Source organism: Megalobrama amblycephala, linkage group LG8, assembly GCF_018812025.1.
Source record: "Megalobrama amblycephala isolate DHTTF-2021 linkage group LG8, ASM1881202v1, whole genome shotgun sequence".
Classification (NCBI taxonomy): domain Eukaryota; kingdom Metazoa; phylum Chordata; class Actinopteri; order Cypriniformes; family Xenocyprididae; genus Megalobrama; species Megalobrama amblycephala.
Genome location: NC_063051.1, coordinates 22,316,669 through 22,338,016, shown reverse-complemented (window position 1 = coordinate 22,338,016; position 21,348 = coordinate 22,316,669). Strand labels below are relative to the sequence as shown.

The following is a 21,348-nucleotide window of genomic DNA, read 5'->3' as shown; positions in this document are numbered from 1 at the left end:
AAATTCAGTCATTTAGTTGTAGAAACAAAGTGTTGAGCTGTTTGTTTGTTTGTTTTGTAAAAAATGATGGCATGTCTATAATTTGAGTACATTTTAACTTAAAGTAAATGAATGAATGAAACGAATAAAAGAAGTAATATCATTCGTAGTGCTGAGCCTTTAGTTAATGGCCGAGCATTTATCCACTGTTTACTGACAAATGGACATTTGGTCACATCGCCATCTAGTGGTGCGTTTAAAAACGTATTATAGGAAAATGGCACACATATGCAGTTGTTTATATGCTTCTATTTTCTTTACATAAAGTTTTAATTTCTCTCTTACTAAATGATTACATAAAGATGATGATGATGATGATGATGATGAAAACGTTTTGTCCTTACACTGAGGATGTTTTTTTTCTTCTTTTTTTTATAAAAAAAATAAGACAATATGAGACACTATATGCAGTTTTTTTTTAAAGAAGCCACACATTATAGAGCAAAGCAGAATAAATGCGGAAACACTGATCCCTAGTGGTTGACAATGGGAAGCACTTATTCTGTTTTGAATAAGAGCATTTCACTTGCCTGAAAACTCGTCCCAGAAAATACTTTAATACTAATTTGTGAAATTTAATGAGTTCGTTTGCCCATATAGTCTTTAAGATATTAGTTTAAACTTATTTGGCTTACTGTCCACTGATGAGGAGCTCGATGAAGTAGCTTCAACGTGAGCTCTGATATACCCCCACAGTGACTAAATAAAGGACATGATTACAAAGGGCAAGGTACCTAAGATAAAGGTGGAGTTTGGGGTGGAGGGATGCCGAAACAGAGACTGGAAAGAGGTAAGCAGCTGCTTAAAGGGTTAGTTCACCCAAAAATGAAAATAATGTCATTTATTACTCACCCTCATGTCATTCTACACCCGTGAGACTTCCGTTCATCTTTGGAACACAAATTAAGATATTGTTGATGAAATCCGATGGCTCAGTGAGGCCTCCATTGAGTACAAAGCCATTGAAATTCTCAAGCAGTGATGTTCACGAGTCTTTTATCTGGAGTCCGAGTCAAATCTGGAGTCTTGTCAGTTGTCACGAGTCCGAGTCGAGTTTCGAGTCATTTACAAAAAAAAAAAAAAAAAACTCATACTCAAATCCTTTTTTTAAAATCCTATTTGTATTATATAGACAAAAAATATGACCTTTCTATCATCTGTTTTGTTTGAAATTAAGGTCCTATGGTGTAAGCCAAGGGATAACATCCAGCTTGTTACCTTACAATCCATTACAATGTTCAAAACAATCATCCTGGCAACACATAGTCATTTTCAATACAGTTGCTAAGCGGACACAAGTGAGTCACGGTTTGTCATACAGCAGTTTGTTATTGACAACAGTCATTATCAGAAAATATCAAACCTCGAAATTTTTAAGTCAATAGAAAACTGTACTGATTGCGATACGTTAAAATATGAGCTTTAAGTAATAAATGCGTTAACATCTCTTTCTATCTCTCAGTTATGGGCACACATTAAGAAAGAGAAAAGCTGCATATACTATGAAAAGATTGAAACGTAGTGCTAGATTTAAAGGCTAGATTTTTTTTAAAAAAAAATTTTATTTTTTTATTTTTTTATATTTTAACAGGCTGGCTATCCAAATGAGCCATGCAGCTAACCTTTGTGGATGAGATGTCTCATAAAATTTGATATTATCGTTCCGGTGTCTTTAATTGTTTTCCCACATTCTGTGCATGCATCTAGCCGATCTGACATGTTAATAAACCCAAACGAATAAACATGCATGGTGGCTCCCGTCATGTTTCATGGGACTCATATTCATAAGAGTCCGATATCCTCCTGAGACCCAGTTTTTTTCATGTTATTATTATTGTTTAGAGCATAAGAAACAGTACTTATGCTTAGGAAACAAAGGTTTGGCAAAACCAATACAAATTTCATGTTTACCCATGTGCGTTGTTTGTTTATTTTTTTTTTTATTTTTTTTTTTTGCCTCCACATTGTGCACCAAAATCATGTACACCTAGCCATGGATTATCTCTTATGGTATTCAGTTATATAGGTAAAGAAATGCAACACTGGACACATATAAGACAGCGCCATAATCTTGTACTATCAAAACACAATATAACTTACAATATATTACGTATAGTACATATAAAAACAGTAAATTTAATCTTAAAAAATACACACACATAAACGCTTTGCCTTAATGTAATGTGAAGTCCAAACATTTGAAACCAAAAAATAATCTGGCATATTTTTAACACTCACCATGTGACTCTCTTGTCTGAAAAGTCAGATGTTCCAAAGATATAACATTCTCAAATCATGCTGGTATAACTTGATCATGTGGAATTCATTGTCAAATAAGCAGAATTTTGAAATGCAAACTCTTCACTTAAATTATGCTCATGGTAACACTTTATAATAACTTAGTTAAGCGTTAGTAAATAGTTACTTAGTCCTTTATAAAGCATTAATAGACATTAGTAAGCAGTTTAAAAATACACCTATAAATGCTTTGTTCTTGATTTACAAGCATATCTATAATGTGTTTAATAATTGTATTTTCATACTTTATTAATGATCAATTTTTCATTTCTAAATTATGTATTACATGATTTACAAACCAGTTATTTAGAAGCTGTCAGTGGTTCATAATATAATTTATAAAGTGTAGTAAATGATTAATAAACAATTTAAATGTACATTTATGTATGTATAGACATATAATAGCTACTAAAATCTTTATTAACACATATTCCTACTGTATTATTCATGATTAATCCAGGTAGATATAAAACATAAGTAGTTGTCAGTTAACTATTTGGTAACACATTATAATAACTGCACACTATGAAGCATTAGTTAAGCATTAGTAAATAGTCAATTCATCATTTATAAAGCATTAATAGACATGTATAAGCAGTTTATAAATACAGATATAAATGCTTTGTTCTTGATTTATAAGCATAAATTAAGCATACATTATTTTACAAACCAGTTATTTAGGAGTTGTCAGTGGTTCATAAGATCATTTAAGAAGTGTAAGTAAATGATTAATAAACTATTTAAACATCCATTTATACATCTTATTATTTAGAGATAGTAATAGTTACTTAGTGTGTTAATAAATGCTTTATTAACACATATTCCTACTGTAATTCATAATTAATTCAGGTAGTTATAACATTTCGTACTGGTCAGTTAACTATTTTTGTGAGCTCATCTAAAGTGAGGACTATATATGCCTCGTAAAGCTTTACAAAGGAGATTTAAATGTAGAAAAGGCGAAAATTGTATTACACCGTCCATTTTTTCCCTGAACGATGATGTGAGCACCTGTTGCATTCTCAATTCAGCATAAATGACCTACATGGTGACATTTTTCACAATCACGACAGAAAATCAAATTACTGCCCTAACTTCACTAGCAGAAAGACAGTGCGATATAAACAAACCAGACTAGAACTGAACACGGCGTAATGAGCCAGATCACACGAAAATGCATATCAATAATACGAGTGTGCAATGTCGTGGAATGTATATGCCAAAATGAGTTTAATGCTTATAAATCAAGAACAAAGCATTTATAGCTGTATTTATAAACTGCTTATACATGTCTATTAATACTTTATAAATGATAAATTGACTGTTTACTAATGCGTAACTAATGCTTCATAGTGTGCAGTTATTATAAAGTGTTATGAAAGCAGTAAAAGAAATTAATCTTGTTTTCAGTCTCAATGATAGATGCTTTTTAGAAATTCATTGCTACTCAATGATCAAGAGAAAGAAAAGAAAATCACAGAGCTGCAGTCTCTTCAACTGGTCTGAGTATAATAGACTTAATATTGGAGAAGTGAGTCAGGTTGACCTGGGTGTCTCCCTTTGCTCCAGAGAACAATATAGTGAATATGTTAATTTGGCCAGCACAAGAGTACAGCAGATTTCCACCAGCAGCATTGTAGTATCATTGGTTCCTTGCATGATGACTTCTTGTGGGTAGGAAAAGGACTTGAGAGAATAGGCTGAGGAGAGCTGGTACAGATGAAACTACTATGTGTGGTGAGAAAAGTTTCTGTAGTCAGTGGGGCAGTTGTTGGTTGAAGCGTAGTTGTTGGTAAAGTTGTGAGGCATATTAATTGTTCTTCTGTTAAAGAGGATATTGGTTGATTTTCCAGGTTTTTTGGGGACTCACAAACTTCTGAAGGTTTTGATTTAATCTTGTCTTCATTGTTCGTTATCCATTCAAAGAATTCCAACAGGTTACAGTCACACTGCCACGGGTTCTTGTAAAGATATAATTTAGTGAGTTTTGGAAGAGCGTCAAAAACATCTCCAGGAAGGCTTTGTAGTTTATTATTTCCCAGTCTAAGTGTTGTAAGAGACTGAAGTTTTTCAAAGTCCTCTTTTTTTAATGACTTTATATTGTTATTTTGAAGATTCAGATCAGACAATTTCTCAAGACCTTCAAAAAAGTCTTTAGATATCATTGAAAACTGGTTTGATGAAAGGTCTAACTTCTTGAGCTTCTTAAGTGGGCTGAACACTCCAGTTGGTAAGTCAGTGAGATTGTTATGGCTTAGACTCAATTCAGTCATTTTAGGCATTTCTCCAAAAAGGACAGTGGGAAGACGGATGAGTTGATTGTTATGCAGAGTAAGAGTCTTTAATGAAGAGAAACCAACAAAAAGATCTTGCTGCAGTTCAGTTAAAAGATTGTGGTCCAAAAAGAGTTTGACTAAATTACTTTTGTGTGGAAACAAATCTGGTTTTATAAATGAGATTTTGTTGCCTTGCAAAGCTATCTCTGTCAGATCAGGGAGATGATCAAAAATCCCATCAGGCATAGAGGTCAGCTGGTTCTCATAAATCCTGAAAATGCGCAAGTTCTTAAGTTTGGAAAAAAGAGATGTCGATACAGAACTAATTTTGTTTTTTGCAAGATGAAGAAGTTTAAGATTCTCTAAACTATCAAATGTCCCCTCCTCAATTGAGCTAATCTCATTTATATGTAGACTTAGTTCTTGAAGCATTTTTAAATCATCAAATAACCCATTTTCCAGGCTTTGGATTTTGTTATATTTTAAAACAAGTTTTTCAAGGTTGATGAGATCCTCAAAAACACCCACGGGTAATGATGTCACATTTGTGCCAGTTATCTCAATGGTTGTGATATCAGGTAAACCCTCAAAGGCTCCGACCTCTATGGACATAGTTGAAGTCCCGAGAAATTCGATTTTCTTAATTTGAGGGTTTTTAGAAAAAGCTCCTTTTGGTATGACAGAAATCTTACTGTGTACAAAAAATATTTCATTGGCTCCATCTTTCAGTTTTTCAGGTATTGCTGTCACAGTTTTGTCATACACATCTTTATTTTTGCAGTCTTCACCTAGACATATATCTTCAGTGCAGCTCCAGTGCAAGTGCACAAGTATGTAAATGAATACTAGTGCACTTTTTAAATGTATATGCCTGTTGAAGAATAAAACATTAACAGCAAATTGAATTTTTAGGTTAAAGCTATACAGAGCAACTTGTATAGCCTGAAAATCTAAAATAACTAAGACAAATTATGTTCTCATGACTTATTAGTATTAAAAGACAAAGAGATAGTTCACCCAAAGATTGTCATTATTTACTTACCTTCAAGTTGTACCAAACTTGTATTAGTTTCTTTCTTGTGCTGAACACAAAAGAAGATATTTGGAAGAATGAAAATAACCCTCAGGTGGTTCACACATGAAGTTTGTTCTTCTGTTGAACACAAAGAAAGAAATTATGAAGAATTAAGCAAATAGTTTATGGTCCCCACTGACTTCCATACTATAAAAAAAGAGAGGAAAAAAATACTATGGAAGTCAGTGGGGAGTCAGAAACTGTTTGCTTAATTCTTCATAATTTCTTTCTTTGTGTTCAATGTTCAACAGAAGAAAAAACTTCATGTGTGTTTAGAACAACTTGAGGGTGAGTAAATAATAAGATCATTTTCATTTTTGGGCGAACTATACCTTTTCAATCAATCAACCAATCAATCAATCAATCAATCAAATCAAATCAAATCAAATCAATCAATCAATCAATCAATCAATCAATCAATCAATCAATCAATCAATCAATCAATCAATCAGTTTTTGTTATATTCCTGACCTGCATTTGTCTCATTAAATTGAAAATAATTACACTTACCTGCTCATTTCTGTTGTAGTAGAATGACTTTTCAGAATGTGTTCCCAGAAGCAAATGTAAACATATGTAGTCCTCTACTCTGATCTACATTTCTCAAGTGTTTACTGCGTGACTATAAGGCAGCAGAAAGGGTGTGGACAGTTTGTTTTCTGTTTTGAAGAGATAAGAGAGTGTAACCATCAAACTCACTTTCAAAATGTTTCTCAAAGTACAATTATTTAGAGATACTTCTCAGTTTATTCAATTCTCTTCTGTCATCTTTTTTATCTTAAATTTATATCCATTTTGTGAGTACTTTTAGACTGTTTGTTTTCTTATTGCCTTATATATTCAAGTGTGAATATGTTTCTTCAAAGCTGAAATATAGATAAAGGTCCCCATTTTAAAGAACTAAACTAATTATTGGTCTCATAATATGTTGTTAATGGCCGCATCATATACATAGAATGGGAAATAATATTGGTAAAACAGATGTAGTCATGTGAAGAAAAAAGAAACATGGTGTTTGGTTTCACTCAAAGAGCTAGTAAATATCACAATTAATTACAATGACATGACAAGTAACACAAATAAAATCTGAAATTTTGACGTAGAAAGACAGAAAACACATTTTCTTGTAAAATGTGTTTCAATAATCTTTGTTTTATTTACAACTTTGAAAAATAATTTTTTGCTATGAGAAAAAAAAAAAACATACAGAACTGCAGAAAGTGTGTAACCATGGACAGCGACAAGAAAGGAAATACAGTACTTCATGTGTGACCACTCGTGAGGGTTATGCTGAGTGAAGCTGAGAGTGAGGGAGAAGAGATAGCGTCACTGAAACGAGTAAATCCAAAACTGTAGGCTAAGCACAAGGACGAAGCAGGTTTCATCAATGATAAACCGTACACTGCGTTACTGAAAACAAAAACAAAACATAAACGGTCTATGGAAAGACAACAACAATTTACATGGACACGTCTTCCTCAGGGCTACGTTGACTCGCCTGCTTTGTTCTCTGCGATCGTGCACAAAACCCTCAGCAACATCAAGCTCCCACCGACTACATGTTTACTACAGTATGCAGATGACCTGCTCATCTCAGCCACAACAGCAGAGGACTGTGAACAGGCCTCCATCATTGTCTGCAATGTGCTGGCAGAGGCGGGGTTTAAAGCTTCAAGAAAGAAAGTGCAGTGGGTGAGACCACAAGTCTCTTATCTGGGACACATTATCTCAGAAGGACAAAAAAGGATCTCTCCTGACAGAGTGGAGCTGGTAAAGAGATTTACTAAACCAGCCACCATCAAACAAATGCAAAGTTTTCTAGGACTGATAAACTATTGCAGGGCCTGGATACCAGAATGTGCTTTGTATGACAAGACTTTGCATCAAGCCATTGACACCAAAGCCTCACCACAACAAGCAATCAAGTGGACTGTTGAAATGGATTCTGCCTTTAACGTGTTGAAACACTCCATCATGTCGGCCCCCGCGTTGGGCCTTCCTGACTACAAAAAGGACTTCCACCTTTACATGCACGAGAGCGAGGGCATTGCAGCGGGGATACTGGCCCAGGAACATGGTACAAGTTATCGCCCTGTATCTTTCCAAAACATTAGACAACATTGCACAAGGTCTGCCAACATGCCTTCGAGCAGTGGCTGCTGCTGCACTGATGGTACGAGATGCTGAAAAAACAGTCCTCTCACATCCACTGACGTTACACACCTCACACCAGGTAAATGCAATTTTAACACGCAGCACATGACGGCACAGTGTCGTTCAGGTTATGAGGCAACGTTGTTAGCGACTACAAATTTAACGATTAAGCCAACATCTGTGCCACACACTGCTGTCATTGCTTTGAGAGAATTGCTCGGTACTGCCGACCAAACCACTGACAGCAATGATGAGGTACATGATTGTTTGAAAACAATTGAAATTGAAACTGCTTGTAGGACCGATCTGTTAGATACGGCCCTAGAAGAGTGGGATAGTTTATATGTTGATGGTTCATGTTCTAAACCATCAGATGGTGTATATTTATGTGGCTATGCAGTTGTTAGACTCCCTGATGAAGTGGTAGAAGCAGAATCATTACCATACACATCGGCACAGGCAGCGGAACTAGTGGCACTAACGAGAGCTTGTGAACTTAAAAAAAAAAGATAAAATTGTCACAATTTATACTGATTCTAAGTATGCGTACAGTGCAGTCCATGACTTTGCTAAAACATGGAAACAAAGAAATTTTAAGACAGCAAATGGAAAACCAATAGTGCATTCTGATTTGATAGGCGATTTAATTAATGCAGTGCAGTTGCCGAACAAAGTGGCCATAGTCAAGGTGAGGGGACATGCAGCAGAAGATTCAGAGGAAATAAGAGGTAATCAATTGGCTGATACAGCTGCTAAAGAGGCTGCTAAAAAAACATGCAAAAAGGCAATTGAATTTGGGGAAGTTGCTATGATGGCACACGTAACTAATTTGCCTGATATTGATGTCAAAATATTACAGAGCCAACCTACAGAGGCTGACTTACAATACTGGGACTCAAAAGGCTGTCAGCCAGACAAACAGGGAATTATTAGATACTCTGAAGGGAAAGTGGCCTTGCCAAAGTCAACACTTGTGCTGCTTATACGTCACTATCATGGTCTCTCTCACACAAGTGCTGCAAAGACAGCTCAGGCAATTAATGCTTTGTATTGCATTGCAGATGTACAGAAGACAACCAAATTGGTGTTAGATTCGTGCTTTATCTGTGAAAAAACTAACATCCATCGACCCTGCAAGTCATTCAGCCTTACCATTTCCAGAGGCTCCATTTCAACATTTGCAAATAGATTTTACACATATGCCACCTGTTCAAAATTGTAAATATTGTGATTGTTGACAGATTCACAAAGTGGCCACAAGCTTTCCCATGTGCGAGGGAGAATGCAAAAATGATGGTTAAGATTTTGTGAAAGAAATTATACCCAGATTTGGGATACCAAGTGTAATTGAAAGTGATAATGGAACACCTTTTGCATCAAAGGTGACACAATTATTGGCTAAAACTTTAGCTATTGATTGGCATTTTAACATACCGTACAATCCAAGATCATCCGCAGTTGTTGAAAGATTTAACAGAACGATCAACGATCGATTAACTAAAGCGTGTATAGAGACGGGAAAAAATTGGATGACTGTATTGCCAGCTGTTTTAGCTGAAATACGAATGACACCATCCTCCACTACTAAAATGTCTCCTTTTGAAATTCTGATGTGTAGGCCTTTTCCGACACCATGGGTCTTCTTTAGGTGAAATGGAGGTGATCCTGGACGACTATGTCACGGAACTGGTTGAAAAATTGAATTCTATTAATGGTGATGTCTCACTTTTCCTCTCCCCTCAGAGAAACCAACACACAAGTTTGTGCCCAACCAGCAGGTGCTGATAAGGAGTCTGAAGCCAGTCAAGATCGAAGAGCCAAAATATCTGGGGCCGGCCACGGTGATTGCAGTGACAAGGACGGGAGTGTTGGCGGACCTGCAGCCGCAGTGGATACACGCGAGCAGACTGAAGGCCGCCCCGTGCCAAGGGGGACGTTCAGATTAATGTTGATTAGTTAATCTGGACCAACATAACAACAACGATTACTACAACAATATTTTTGACTTGATAAATCACATGAAAATCATAATTGTTGATCCACCTGAAGCATATGACTGGGGTAAAGGGATGAGACAATGGTTCTCTAACTGGGCGACGTACTTTAATTTGTTGTTTCCTGTTCTACTGATGATTTTACTGCTTTTATGTTTGGCTCCATGCATATTACAATCCTTACAGGGAATGATTAAGACAAGTCTTGGAATGGTCTATAAATCACAGTATTAGATTATGATTATGTGTTTAGATTTTGCTTGCTATTATTTGAAAAACAGATTGATCAATTTCCTTTAAAGGGAAGCACTAAATCATAAATTATTTAAAGTGGCCATTGTTAAATAATTTCTTATTTCTTGGGCTTCACTTTTTGACTTTCTCTGTGTCTTGGGATTTTTCCATTGTGCAGCTCATGTACCTACCTAGACAAAACAAGAAGTAGTTGGCCTTGGACACACCGACACTCTCACACACAATTAGAAGCTGAAGACACACATTTACACACATACATTTCTTATTTGTTATTATATTTCTTGAAATGCCATACATGGTAAGGTTTGATTCTTAAGTCGTATGATTGTTGATGGAGTTTGTTGTTTGACCTATGTCTATAAATATGACCCTTCTTCCTGAATAAATCGGAGAATGCTTTTCGGAGAATGCAACCCCTTCACATCACAGGGATTGAGGTGCCTGTTTCTTAACTGATGACTGGGATTACAAATATTCTACCTTTTATTGAGATTTTTATCTAACGATTATTAAATAATATCTAATCTGCACTGAAAGTTAGTAAGCACATCCTTAGTTTTTTTTTTTTTTTTTTTAAATCATTATATATCAAGAAAGAAAGAAAGAAAATGTCCATAACAAATCTTTGTTAACATTTCTTTGCCTATTAAAAGAAAACATTTATCCTCCATAAATCCACTGAAGACAGTTAAAAGGTTAAAAGAGTAATTTGAAACACAATGAACAGCTTAGTTTAGAAACTTTTATTTAATGTTAGATAACCAAGTTGGTCTTTCTTCGACGGTCCAGGTCTTGCCTGCCTCGCTTGTTCCTCTTCCATAACACACAGGCAATGAGACTGACAATGACTGCAGTGCAGACAATGGCTACAATGATAATGATTTTGTCTTTGGACGGACCTTGACCCACAGAATCACCTCCACTTGTGTCCTCTATCTCTTCTGAGACTGTTGTGGAGTCTAATGCTGGTGCAGAGGTACTTTTGGTTGGGAAAGTGTGCAGTGAATGGTTGATTTCATCCTCCTTCAACTCTCCTATATTTCTACCATTCAGGAATAGAGGCGTATCACACGTCACAGAAGTAAGGTTTTTCACTCTCTCTGGATACTGTTCAAGCCAATCCCGAAAATGTATTATGTCATGGTCACACCTCCAGGGATTCTGAGAAAGTATAATATTATCAACTTTAGACAAAGAGTTTAGACACTATATGCAGTTTTTTTTTTTTTAACGGTTTGTGAATCACTGTTTAAAGAGGTCACAAATTACAGAGCAAAGCAGAATAAATACAGAAACACTGATCCCCAGTGGTTGACAATGGGAAACACTTATTCTGTTTTGAATAAGAGCATTTCACTTCTTGCCTGAAAACCCAGAAAATACTTTCATGCTAATTTGTGCTAATTTAACAAGTTCGTTTGCCCATATATTGTTTAAACTTATGCCCATATATTGGTTTAAACTTATTTGGCTTGCTGTCCACTGATGAGGAGCTCGATGAAGTAGCTTCAACGTGAGTTCTGATAAATCCCCACAGTGACCAAATATAGGACATGATTACAAAGGGCAAGGTACCTAAGATAATGGTGGAGTTTGGGGTGGAGGGATGCTGAAACAGAGACTGGAAAGAGGTAAGCAGCTGCTTAATGTGCTTATATACTCTGGCTGTTTAAAAGAGAAATTAAAAGAGATTGTCTCACTCATCTCTAACTTAAGTTTAGGAACTTGCCTTCTGAAGTGATTTTATTCTAAATCAGTAACCTTGTGCTCAGTTCCATTTGCATGCATAATTCACATCTGTTCTCAAAACATTTAAAAGTCCAATTAAAATGTAATTCACTAAATGCCTAAAATGACCTATACAACTGAAAAGTATACATCTAGACAGATATTTGTATTTTATGTATTTATTTTATTTTTATGTATTTGCATTCAGCAGTACCTCTTCTTATTTAGCGTCTTGCTTTTATGCCGCCTCAAAAGCATCTGGTCACAATAGCTTTCTTTAGCTCTTTAATAGTGTGACCAAGTATGCCTAAAGTTTTTCTTCTAAGGATACTTAATCAAGATTGCTTACATTTGGTGAATAAACTGCAAATAATTGCTTAGTAGTAGCCAACAGATGTCCCAACTTGCAGCTCAAGGGTTGTGACCTAACTCAACTCCTCACACTTGTATGTTTGTAGTATATTTGTGCTCTGTTGTAAAATATGTACACTACAAGTTGAAAGTTTGGTCACACTTAGTTCACCTCAACCCAAAACATGTCATTATACACACATACAAAAAGACATTTTTAATAAAACCTGAGAGGTTTCTGTTAATTCAGTGAGTTACAGATGCTGAAGCAAAAAGTGTTACAACCATACCGTCTCATATATATAACACATCACATATGGCAAACACGGAAGCTTATTTTTGTGTGTGTGTGTGTGTGTGTGTGTGTGTGTGTGTGTGTGTGTGTGTGTGTGCACATCACATGTGAACTTTCGTGTTTACCCCTGTGCGTTGAGTGTTTTTATTTATTTATTTATTTATTTTTTGCCTCCACATTGTGCATTCAAATCATGTACACCTAGCCATGGATTATTCCTTATGTATTAAACATATTGTAATATATTCATTAATAAGGCATTGTGGGTTGTCCTTTTGCCAAAGGTAATCAGTTATATAGGTAAAGAAATGCAACACTGGACACATATAAGACAGCGCCATAACCTTGTACCATCATAACACAGTATAACTTACATTATATTAGGTAGTACATATAAAAACAGTAAATTTAATATATAAAAAAAAAATACACACACACACAAACTCTTTGCCTTAATGTACCGTGAAGTCCAAACATTTGAAACCTAAAAATAATCTGGCATATTTTTAACACTGACCATGTGACTCTCTTGTCTGAAAAGTCAGATGTTCCAAAGATATAACATTCAACAAATCATGCTGGTATAACTTGATCATGTGGAATTCATTGTCAAATAATATAAGAATAAGAATTTTGAAATGCAAACTCTTTACTACACAAATTGTTATGCTCATAATATAATCATTATATCATATATAACTATTATATATAAAAAGTATTTATTAAATAGACAAACATTAAATAGAAGTAGAAGATTCAGGCTTGTGGACCCTACTGTACATGGTCATGAAATGAAAGCAGTAAAAGAAATGAATCTTGTCTTCAGTCTCAATGATAGATGCTTTTTAGAAATTCATTGCTACTCAATGTTCAAGAGAAAGAAAAGAAAATCACAGAGCTGCAGTCTCTTCGACTGGTCTGAGTATAATAGACTTAGTATAGGAGAAGTGAGTCAGGTTGACCTGGGTGTGCAGTGTCTCTCTTTGCTCCAGAGAACAATATAGTGAATAAGTTATTTTGGCCAGCACAAGAGTACAGCAGATTTCCACCAGCAGCATTGTAGTATAATATATCATCAGTTCCTTGCATGATGAGTTCTTGTGGGTAGGAGTAGGACTTGAGAGAATAGGCTGAGGAGAGCTGGTACAGATGAAACTACTATGTGTGGTGAGAAAAGGTTCTGTAGTCCTTGTAGTTGTGCTGGGTGGTAAACTGGTGGCTGTTGTTTTTTGACTTGTAATAGTGGTGGGGATTAATATAGTTGTAGTCGCTGAAGTTGGCGCAATTGTTGTTTGAACTGTCGATGTTGATGTGGCGGGAATCAATGTAGTCGTCATATGGGCAGTTGTTGATAGTAATGTGGTTGTAGATGTGGTGGTAAGGACTGATGTTGTTGTCAGGGGGGCAGTTGTTGGTTGAAGCATAGTTGTTGATGCTGTGGTGGGGACTAATGTAGTTGTCAGGGGGGCAGTTGTTGGTTGAAGCGTAGTTGTTGATGCTGTGGTAGGGACTGATGTTGTTGTCAGGGGGGCAGTTGTTGGTTGAAGCATAGTTGTTGATGCTGTGGTGGGGACTAATGTAGTTGTCAGGGGGGCAGTTGTTGGTTGAAGCGTAGTTGTTGATGCTGTGGTAGGGACTGATGTTGTTGTCAGGGGGGCAGTTGTTGGTTGAAGCGTAGTTGTTGATGCTGTGGTAGGGACTGATGTTGTTGTCAGGGGGGCAGTTGTTGGTTGAAGCATAGTTGTTGATGCTGTGGTGGGGACTAATGTAGTTGTCAGGGGGGCAGTTGTTGGTTGAAGCGTAGTTGTTGATGCTGTGGTGGGGACTGATGTAGTTGTCAGGGGGGCAGTTGTTGGTTGAAGCATAGTTGTTGATGCTGTGGTGGGGACTGATGTAGTTGACAGAGCTGTAGTCATAGCAGTGGTGGTGGGTGGTGTGGTTGTGGTTAGAAGCAAAGTTGTGAGTTGAGTAGTTGGTGTTGTAGTAGTAATGACTTGTGTGGTTGTCTGTGTTGTAGTTGTTTGAGTTGTTACTGGTATTGTTGTTGGAGCAAGTGTGGTTGTTGTCTGTAAAGTAGTAGTTGTTGTAGGCACTGCTGTTGTTGAGGTTGTTGTTGAGACAACTGTGGTGTGCAGTGTGGTCATGGGAACAGTACTTGTACGGACAGGGGTGGTACTTGGTAAAGTTGTGAGGCATATTAATTGTTCTTCTGTTAAAGAGGATATTGGTTGATTTTCCAGGTTTTTTGGGGACTCACAAACTTCTGAAGGTTTTGATTTAATCTTGTCTTCATTGTTCGTTATCCATTCAAAGAATTCCAACAGGTTACAGTCACACTGCCACGGGTTCTTGTAAAGATATAGTTTATTGAGTTTTGGAAGAGCGTCAAAAACATCTCCAGGAAGGCTTTGTAGTTTATTATTTCCCAGTCTAAGTGTTGTAAGAGACTGAAGTTTTTCAAAGTCCTCTTTTTTTAATGACTTTATATTGTTATTTTGAAGATTCAGATCAGACAATTTCTCAAGACCTTCAAAAAAGTCTTTAGATATCATTGAAAACTGGTTTGATGAAAGGTCTAACTTCTTGAGCTTCTTAAGTGGGCTGAAAACTCCAGTTGGTAAGTCAGTGAGATTGTTATGGCTTAGACTCAAATCAGTCATTTTAGGCATTTCTCCAAAAAGGACAGTGGGAAGACGGATGAGTTGATTGTTATGCAGAGTAAGAGTCTTTAATGAAGAGAAACCAACAAAAAGATCTTGCTGCAGTTCAGTTAAAAGATTGTGGTCCAAAAAGAGTTTGACTAAATTACTTTTGTGTGGAAACAAATCTGGTTTTATAAATGAGATTTTGTTGCCTTGCAAAGCTATCTCTGTCAGATCAGGGAGATGATCAAAAATCCCATCAGGCATAGAGGTCAGCTGGTTCTCATAAATCCTGAACAAGCGCAAGTTCTTAAGTTTGGAAAAAAGAGATGTCGATACAGAACTTATGTTGTTTTTTGCAAGATGAAGAAGTGTGAGATTCTCTAAACTATCAAATGTCCCCTCCTCAATTGAGCTAATCTCATTCGTATGTAGACTTAGTTCTTGAAGCATTTTTAAATCATCAAATAACCCATTTTCCAGGCTTTGGATTTTGTTATTTTTTAAAACAAGTTTTTCAAGGTTGATGAGATCCTCAAAAACACCCACGGGTAATGATGTCACATTTGTGCCAGTTATCTCAATGGTTGTGATATCAGGTAAACCCTCAAAGGCTCCGACCTCTATGGACGTAGTTGAAGTCCCGAGAAATTCGATTTTCTTTAATTGAGGGTTTTTAGAAAAAGCTCCTTTTGGTATGACAGAAATCTTACTGTGTACAAAAAATATTTCATTGGCTCCATCTTTCAGTTTTTCAGGTATTGCTGTCACAGTTTTGTCATACACATCTTTATTTTTGCAGTCTTCACCTAGACATATATCTTCAGTGCAGCTCCAGTGCAAGTGCACAAGTATGTAAATGAATACTAGTGCACTTTTTAAATGTATATGCCTGTTGAAGAATAAAACATTAACAGCAAATTGAATTTTTAGGTTAAAGCTATACAGAGCAACTTGTATAGCCTGAAAATCTAAAATAACTAAGACAAATTATGTTCTCATGACTTATTAGTATTAAAAGACAAAGAGATAGTTCACCCAAAGATTGTCATTATTTACTTACCTTCAAGTTGTACCAAACTTGTATTAGTTTCTTTCTTGTGCTGAACACAAAAGAAGATATTTGGAAGAATGTGGGAAAGCAAACAGTTTCTCGTCCCCAGTGACTTCCATAGTATTTTTATCTCTATTATTATTATTTTTTTTTTCTATACTATGGAAGTCACTGGGGAGCAGCAACTGTTTGCTTAATTCTTCATAATTTCTCTCTTTGTGTTCAACAGAATAATAAACTTCATGTGTTTTTAGAAAAACTTGAGGGTGAGTAAATAATAACAGAATATTTATTTTTGGATGAACTATCCCTTTTTCAATCAATCAATCAATCAATCAATCAATCAATCAATCAATCAATCAATCAATCAATCAATCAATCAATCAATCAATCAATCAATCAATCAATCAGCAAGCATTTTCTGTTATATTCCTGACCTGCATTTGTCTCATTAAATTGAAAATAATGACTTACCTGCTCATTTCTGTTGTAGTAGAATTACTTTTCAGAATGTGTTCCAAGAAGCAAATGTAAACATATGTAGTGCTCTGCTCTAATCTACATTTCTCAAGTGTTTACTGCATGACTATAAGGCAGCAGAAGGGGTGTGGACAGTTTGTTTTCTGTTTGAAGAGATAAGAGAGTGTAACCATCAAACTCACTTTCAAAATGTATCTCAAAGTACAATAATTTAGAGATACTTCTCAGTTTATTCAATTCTCTTCTGTCATCTTTTTTTTTATCTTAATTTTATATCCATTTTGTGAGTACTTTTAGACTGTTTGTTTTCTTATTGCCTTATATATTGAAGTGTGAATATGTTTCTGCAAAGCTGAAATATAGATAAAGGTCCCCATTTTAAAGAACTAAACTAATTATTGGTCTCATAATATCATATTGTTAATGGCCGCATCATATACATAGAATGGGAAATAATATTGGTAAAACAGATGTAGTCATGTGAAAAAAAAAAAAACATGGTGTTTGGTTTCACTCAGAAATTGCTAGTAAATATCACAATTAATTACAAAGAAATGACAAGTAACACAAATAAAATCTGAAATTATGAAGTAGAAAAACTGAAAAAGCATTTTCTTGTAAAATGTGTTTCAATAATCTTTGTTTTATTTATAACTTTGAAAAATCATTTTTGCTATGAGAAAAAAACCATACAGAACTGCAGAAAGTGTGTAACCATGGACAGCGACAAGAAAGAAAATACAGTACTTCATGTGTGACCACTCGTGAGGGTTATGATCATTAAATCATACTGTATCTAATCTGCAATTAAAGTTAGTAAGCACAACTTTGTAGTTTTCTTTTTAAATCATTATATATCAAGAAAGAAAGAAAATATCAATAACAAATCTTTGTTAACTTTTCTTTACCTATTAAAAGAAAACATTTATCCTTCATAAATCCACTGAAGACAGTTAAAAGGTTAAAAGAGGAATTTGAAACACAATGAACAGCTTAGTTTACAGAAACTTTTATGTATTAGATAACCGAGTTGGTCTTTCTTCGACGGTCCAGGTCTTGACTGCCTCGCTTGTTCCTCCTCCATAACACACAGGCAATGAGACTGACAATGACAGCAGTGCAGACAATGGCTACAATGATAATGATTTTGTCTTTGGACGGACCTTGACCCACAGAATCACCTCCACTTGTGTCCTCTATCTCTTCTGAGACTGTTGTGGAGTCTAATGCTGGTGCAGAGGTACTTTTGGTTGGAAAAGTGTGCAGTGAATGGTTGATGTCATCCTCCTTCAGCTCTCCTATATTTCTACCATTCAGGGATGGAGGCGTATCACACGTCACAGAAGTAAGGTTTTTCACTTTCTCTGAATACTGTCCAAGACAATCCCGAAAAGGTATTATGTCATGGTCACACCTCCAGGGATTTTGAGAAAGTATAATATTATCAACTTTAGACAAAGAGTTTAGAAATTCTTTTTGCAAGTTTGGTAGAGAATTGTTTTGAAGCTCCAGGAAATTTAACCGGGACACACCATCCAACAGTTTTATGGGTATGTGCTGTATTTGATTATTCTCTATAGATATGTTAGCTAACTTGGGAAGGTCTTTGAATATCCCTGCCTCAATACTGATTAATCGATTAGTATGAAGAGAGATCTCCTCTAGCTTCATCAAGCCGTTGAAAGCACCAAATGATTTTGCTGGAGGAACAGGGATCTGAGATTATTGAGTCCTCAAAAAGTACTGCTGGAAAGCTTTCTGATTGAGTTTCTCTGCAACATGAGCTGTTCCAGCTTTTCTAAACGCTGAAAAGCATCTTCTGGCAGAGAGGTTAGACGGTTTCTGCTTAGGTCTAATATTTTCAGAACTACAAGAGGGGTGAAAAGAGATGGTTGCAGAACTTCTATTTTGTTGTTACTGAGCGTTAAAGTTGACAATGCTTGTAGATTCTGAAACAGATCTTTTGGCAGAGAGGTTAGCATTGTCCCACTGAAACCTAAGGCAAAGAGATTGTGGGTTTGGTTAAATGTATGAGGTTCCACCTTGGCTATTTTTGAATCCTTGGCTGCAAACACAGTGAGGGTCTCAGCAAAAGTCTCAAAATCAGCTGGTTTTAATGATTGTATGCTGGTGTTGGTGATTAAGAGGGTACTGGTGTTTGGGGGGATGGATTTTGGAAATTCCTTTATTGAAAAGCCTTGACAAAAGATTTTGTTCAGCTTACACTGGCAGTTCTCTGGACATGCAGAAGTGTACGGTTGGCTATTTGTGACAAAGCCTCTTGGGAAACCTTCCTGTTGAGACAAATCATTCCTCCACCCATATAGCTTTCAGTTCCATAAAAGGCATATAGTGGTTAGATTGCAACCACACTTATGCTTTACTCATATTTACCCCCTAGCAAATTCGTCTCGGTTACGTATGTAACCCTCGTTCCCTGAAGGAGGGAACGGAGACGTACGTCAGTAGTGACCGACGAATTGGGATATCGCTTAGAGAGCCCTATCAGCTTCGTGTAAACTAAAACAAGCCAATGGAATTGGCGTGCGATATTTGCATAATGCGCACCGCCCCCGACAGGTGTATATAAATAGGAAGCAGATGCAATCGCACTCTGTTTTTCGCTGAGGAGACAACTGGTGTCCGCGCTACAGCGAGGGTACAGAAACTGTGGCGACGGGACGTACGTCTCCGTTCCCTCCTTCAGGGAACGAGGGTTACATACGTAACCGAGACGTTCCCTTTCAGTCGGTCACGTTCGACGTACGTCAGTAGTGACCGACGAATTGGGATCCCAACTAAAGCGCCACAGTTACGAAACCCCTTCCAGTGCCCAGCGCAAGCTCAGCCGCCCATAGCACCGGCTGGCGGTGAAGGGGGCGAGCTTACACCGAGAGAGTCTACTGCTGTCTAACCACTACCCACTAAGTAAACTAGACACACTGGGGAAGCGAACCCGAAGGGACGCTGCGGAGACCACTACCTACCCAATGGGGGAGGAGTTTACGTGGGAATACACATATGGACTGGCCCGGGGGGCAGTACGCATATGGAGTCCCTGGGATGGCTCCACCTGGTTATGGGGGAGACTCATCTGACAGGTGACAGCAGAGCTGGCTCTGCTAAGGGAAAGACACGGACTCGGCCCGTAGGGAGTTTTAAACCGTGGAAAATACACATATGGGACCGCTCACGTAGAGGGGTCACGACATATGGGCCCCAGCCAACAGACAGCGTCAGCGACGGATGTAGGCCTGGCATCAGACACTCCGCAATGTCCGAGCCGAAGGGGGAGGCGGAGGAGCTCGACAGGGTTCGCCAAGCGGGGAACACGACTGGAGAGAAGTATGCACGTATCCGGCCAGTGGCGGGAATGGCATTGCAAGCCGACACTTAGAGTGGGTACAACACGTCTACCGACTAGTGGATGCGAGTACACGTGAAGATACCGGCTCTACACGTAGGCTATAAAACCTAGCGAACGTGTTGGGTGTCGCCCAGCCCGCAGCTCTACAAATATCTGTCAGCGAGGCGCCATGAGCCAGCGCCCAGGAAGAGGCCACCCCTCTGGTGGAGTGGGCTCTCAACCCGAGCGGGCAAGGCACGCCCTGGGAATCATACGCCAAGGCGATGGCATCCACTATCCAGTGGGCCATCCTCTGCTTGGAGACAGCCTTTCCCTTCTGCTGGCCTCCGTAACAGATGAAGAGCTGATCTGAGGTCCTGAAGCTTCGCGTTCTATCCACGTAAACGCGCAGAGCGCGGACGGGACAGAGCAAAGCTAGGGCTGGGTCTGCCTCCTCCGAGGGCAGCGCTTGCAGGTTCACTACCTGATCTCTGAAGGGAGTGGTAGGAACCTTGGGCACGTATCCAGGCCGGGGTCTCAGGATGACGTGAGAATCACCGGGCCCGAATACTAGGCACGTTTCGTCGACCGAAAATGCATGCAGATCCCCTACCCTCTTCAGGGAAGCCAATGCAACCAGAAGAACCGTCTTAAGAGACAATAGTTTCAGGTCGACTGATTGCAAAGGCTCAAAGGGATGACCCCGGAGAGCTGTGAGAACCAGGGTCAAATCCCAAGAGGGTACGGAGGAAGGGCGAGGAGGATTTAATCTCCTCGCTCCCCTCAGGAATCTGACGATCAGATCGTGTTTCCCCAGGGACTTACCCTCAACTGCGTGGTGATGTGCGGCGATAGCGGCAACATACACCTTCAGGGTGGAGGGAGACAGCCTTCGCTCCAACCCTTCTTGCAGGAAGGAAAGCACGGATCCGACCGAACATGATCGGGGGTCCTCTCGGCGAGAGGCGCACCATTCGACGAACAGGTTCCACTTCAACGCATAGAGACTCCTAGTGGAAGGAGCTCTAGCGGAAGTGATGGTGTCTACAACCGCTTGCGGGAGATCACTCAGAACCTCCGCATCCCGTCCAGGGACCACACGTGGAGATTCCATAGGTCGGGACGCGGGTGCCACAGGGTGCCCCGTCTCTGAGTCAGGAGGTCCTTCCTCAGAGGAATCGGCCAGGGAGGGGCTGTCGCGAGGAGAATGAGGTCTGAGAACCAGGTCCGAGTGGGCCAATACGGAGCCACTAACAGAACCTGCTCCCCGTCCTCCCTGACCTTGCACAGGAGTTGTGCGAGAAGGCTCACTGGGGGAAACGCATATTTGCGCAGACCCGGGGGCCAGCTGTGTGCCAGGG

The 21,348-nt window shown here is 38.2% G+C and overlaps 2 protein-coding genes across 6 annotated transcripts in view; both read right to left on the bottom strand.

The window, feature by feature from the left end:
• Positions 1-3,135: 3,135 nt before the first annotated feature.
• The window catches only part of LOC125274042 (carboxypeptidase N subunit 2), a 28,503-nt gene continuing 10,290 nt past the window's right edge, over positions 3,136-21,348 (bottom strand). Inside the window, exons 3-4 of one of the 5 annotated variants that reach the window (XM_048200080.1) lie at positions 13,458-15,915; positions 3,136-3,900 (exon numbers count right to left, since the gene is read on the bottom strand). In XM_048200080.1, the coding sequence (XP_048056037.1) occupies positions 3,874-3,900; positions 13,458-15,915 (2,485 nt within the window). In that variant the 3' untranslated portion in view covers positions 3,136-3,873. Of the gene's footprint in view, positions 3,901-12,518; positions 16,000-16,635; positions 16,785-21,348 lie in introns of those variants that run through there. The other 4 variants (XM_048200081.1, XM_048200077.1, XM_048200076.1 and 1 more) reach the window with 4 other exon arrangements.
• On the bottom strand, positions 3,897-6,317 carry LOC125274043 (carboxypeptidase N subunit 2-like). The gene is made up of 2 exons (XM_048200082.1): positions 6,199-6,317; positions 3,897-5,484 (listed from the first exon to the last, which is right to left on the bottom strand). Exons 1-2 carry the CDS (start codon positions 6,204-6,206, stop codon positions 3,927-3,929), a joined length of 1,566 nt encoding a protein of 521 aa, XP_048056039.1. The 5' UTR covers positions 6,207-6,317; the 3' UTR covers positions 3,897-3,926.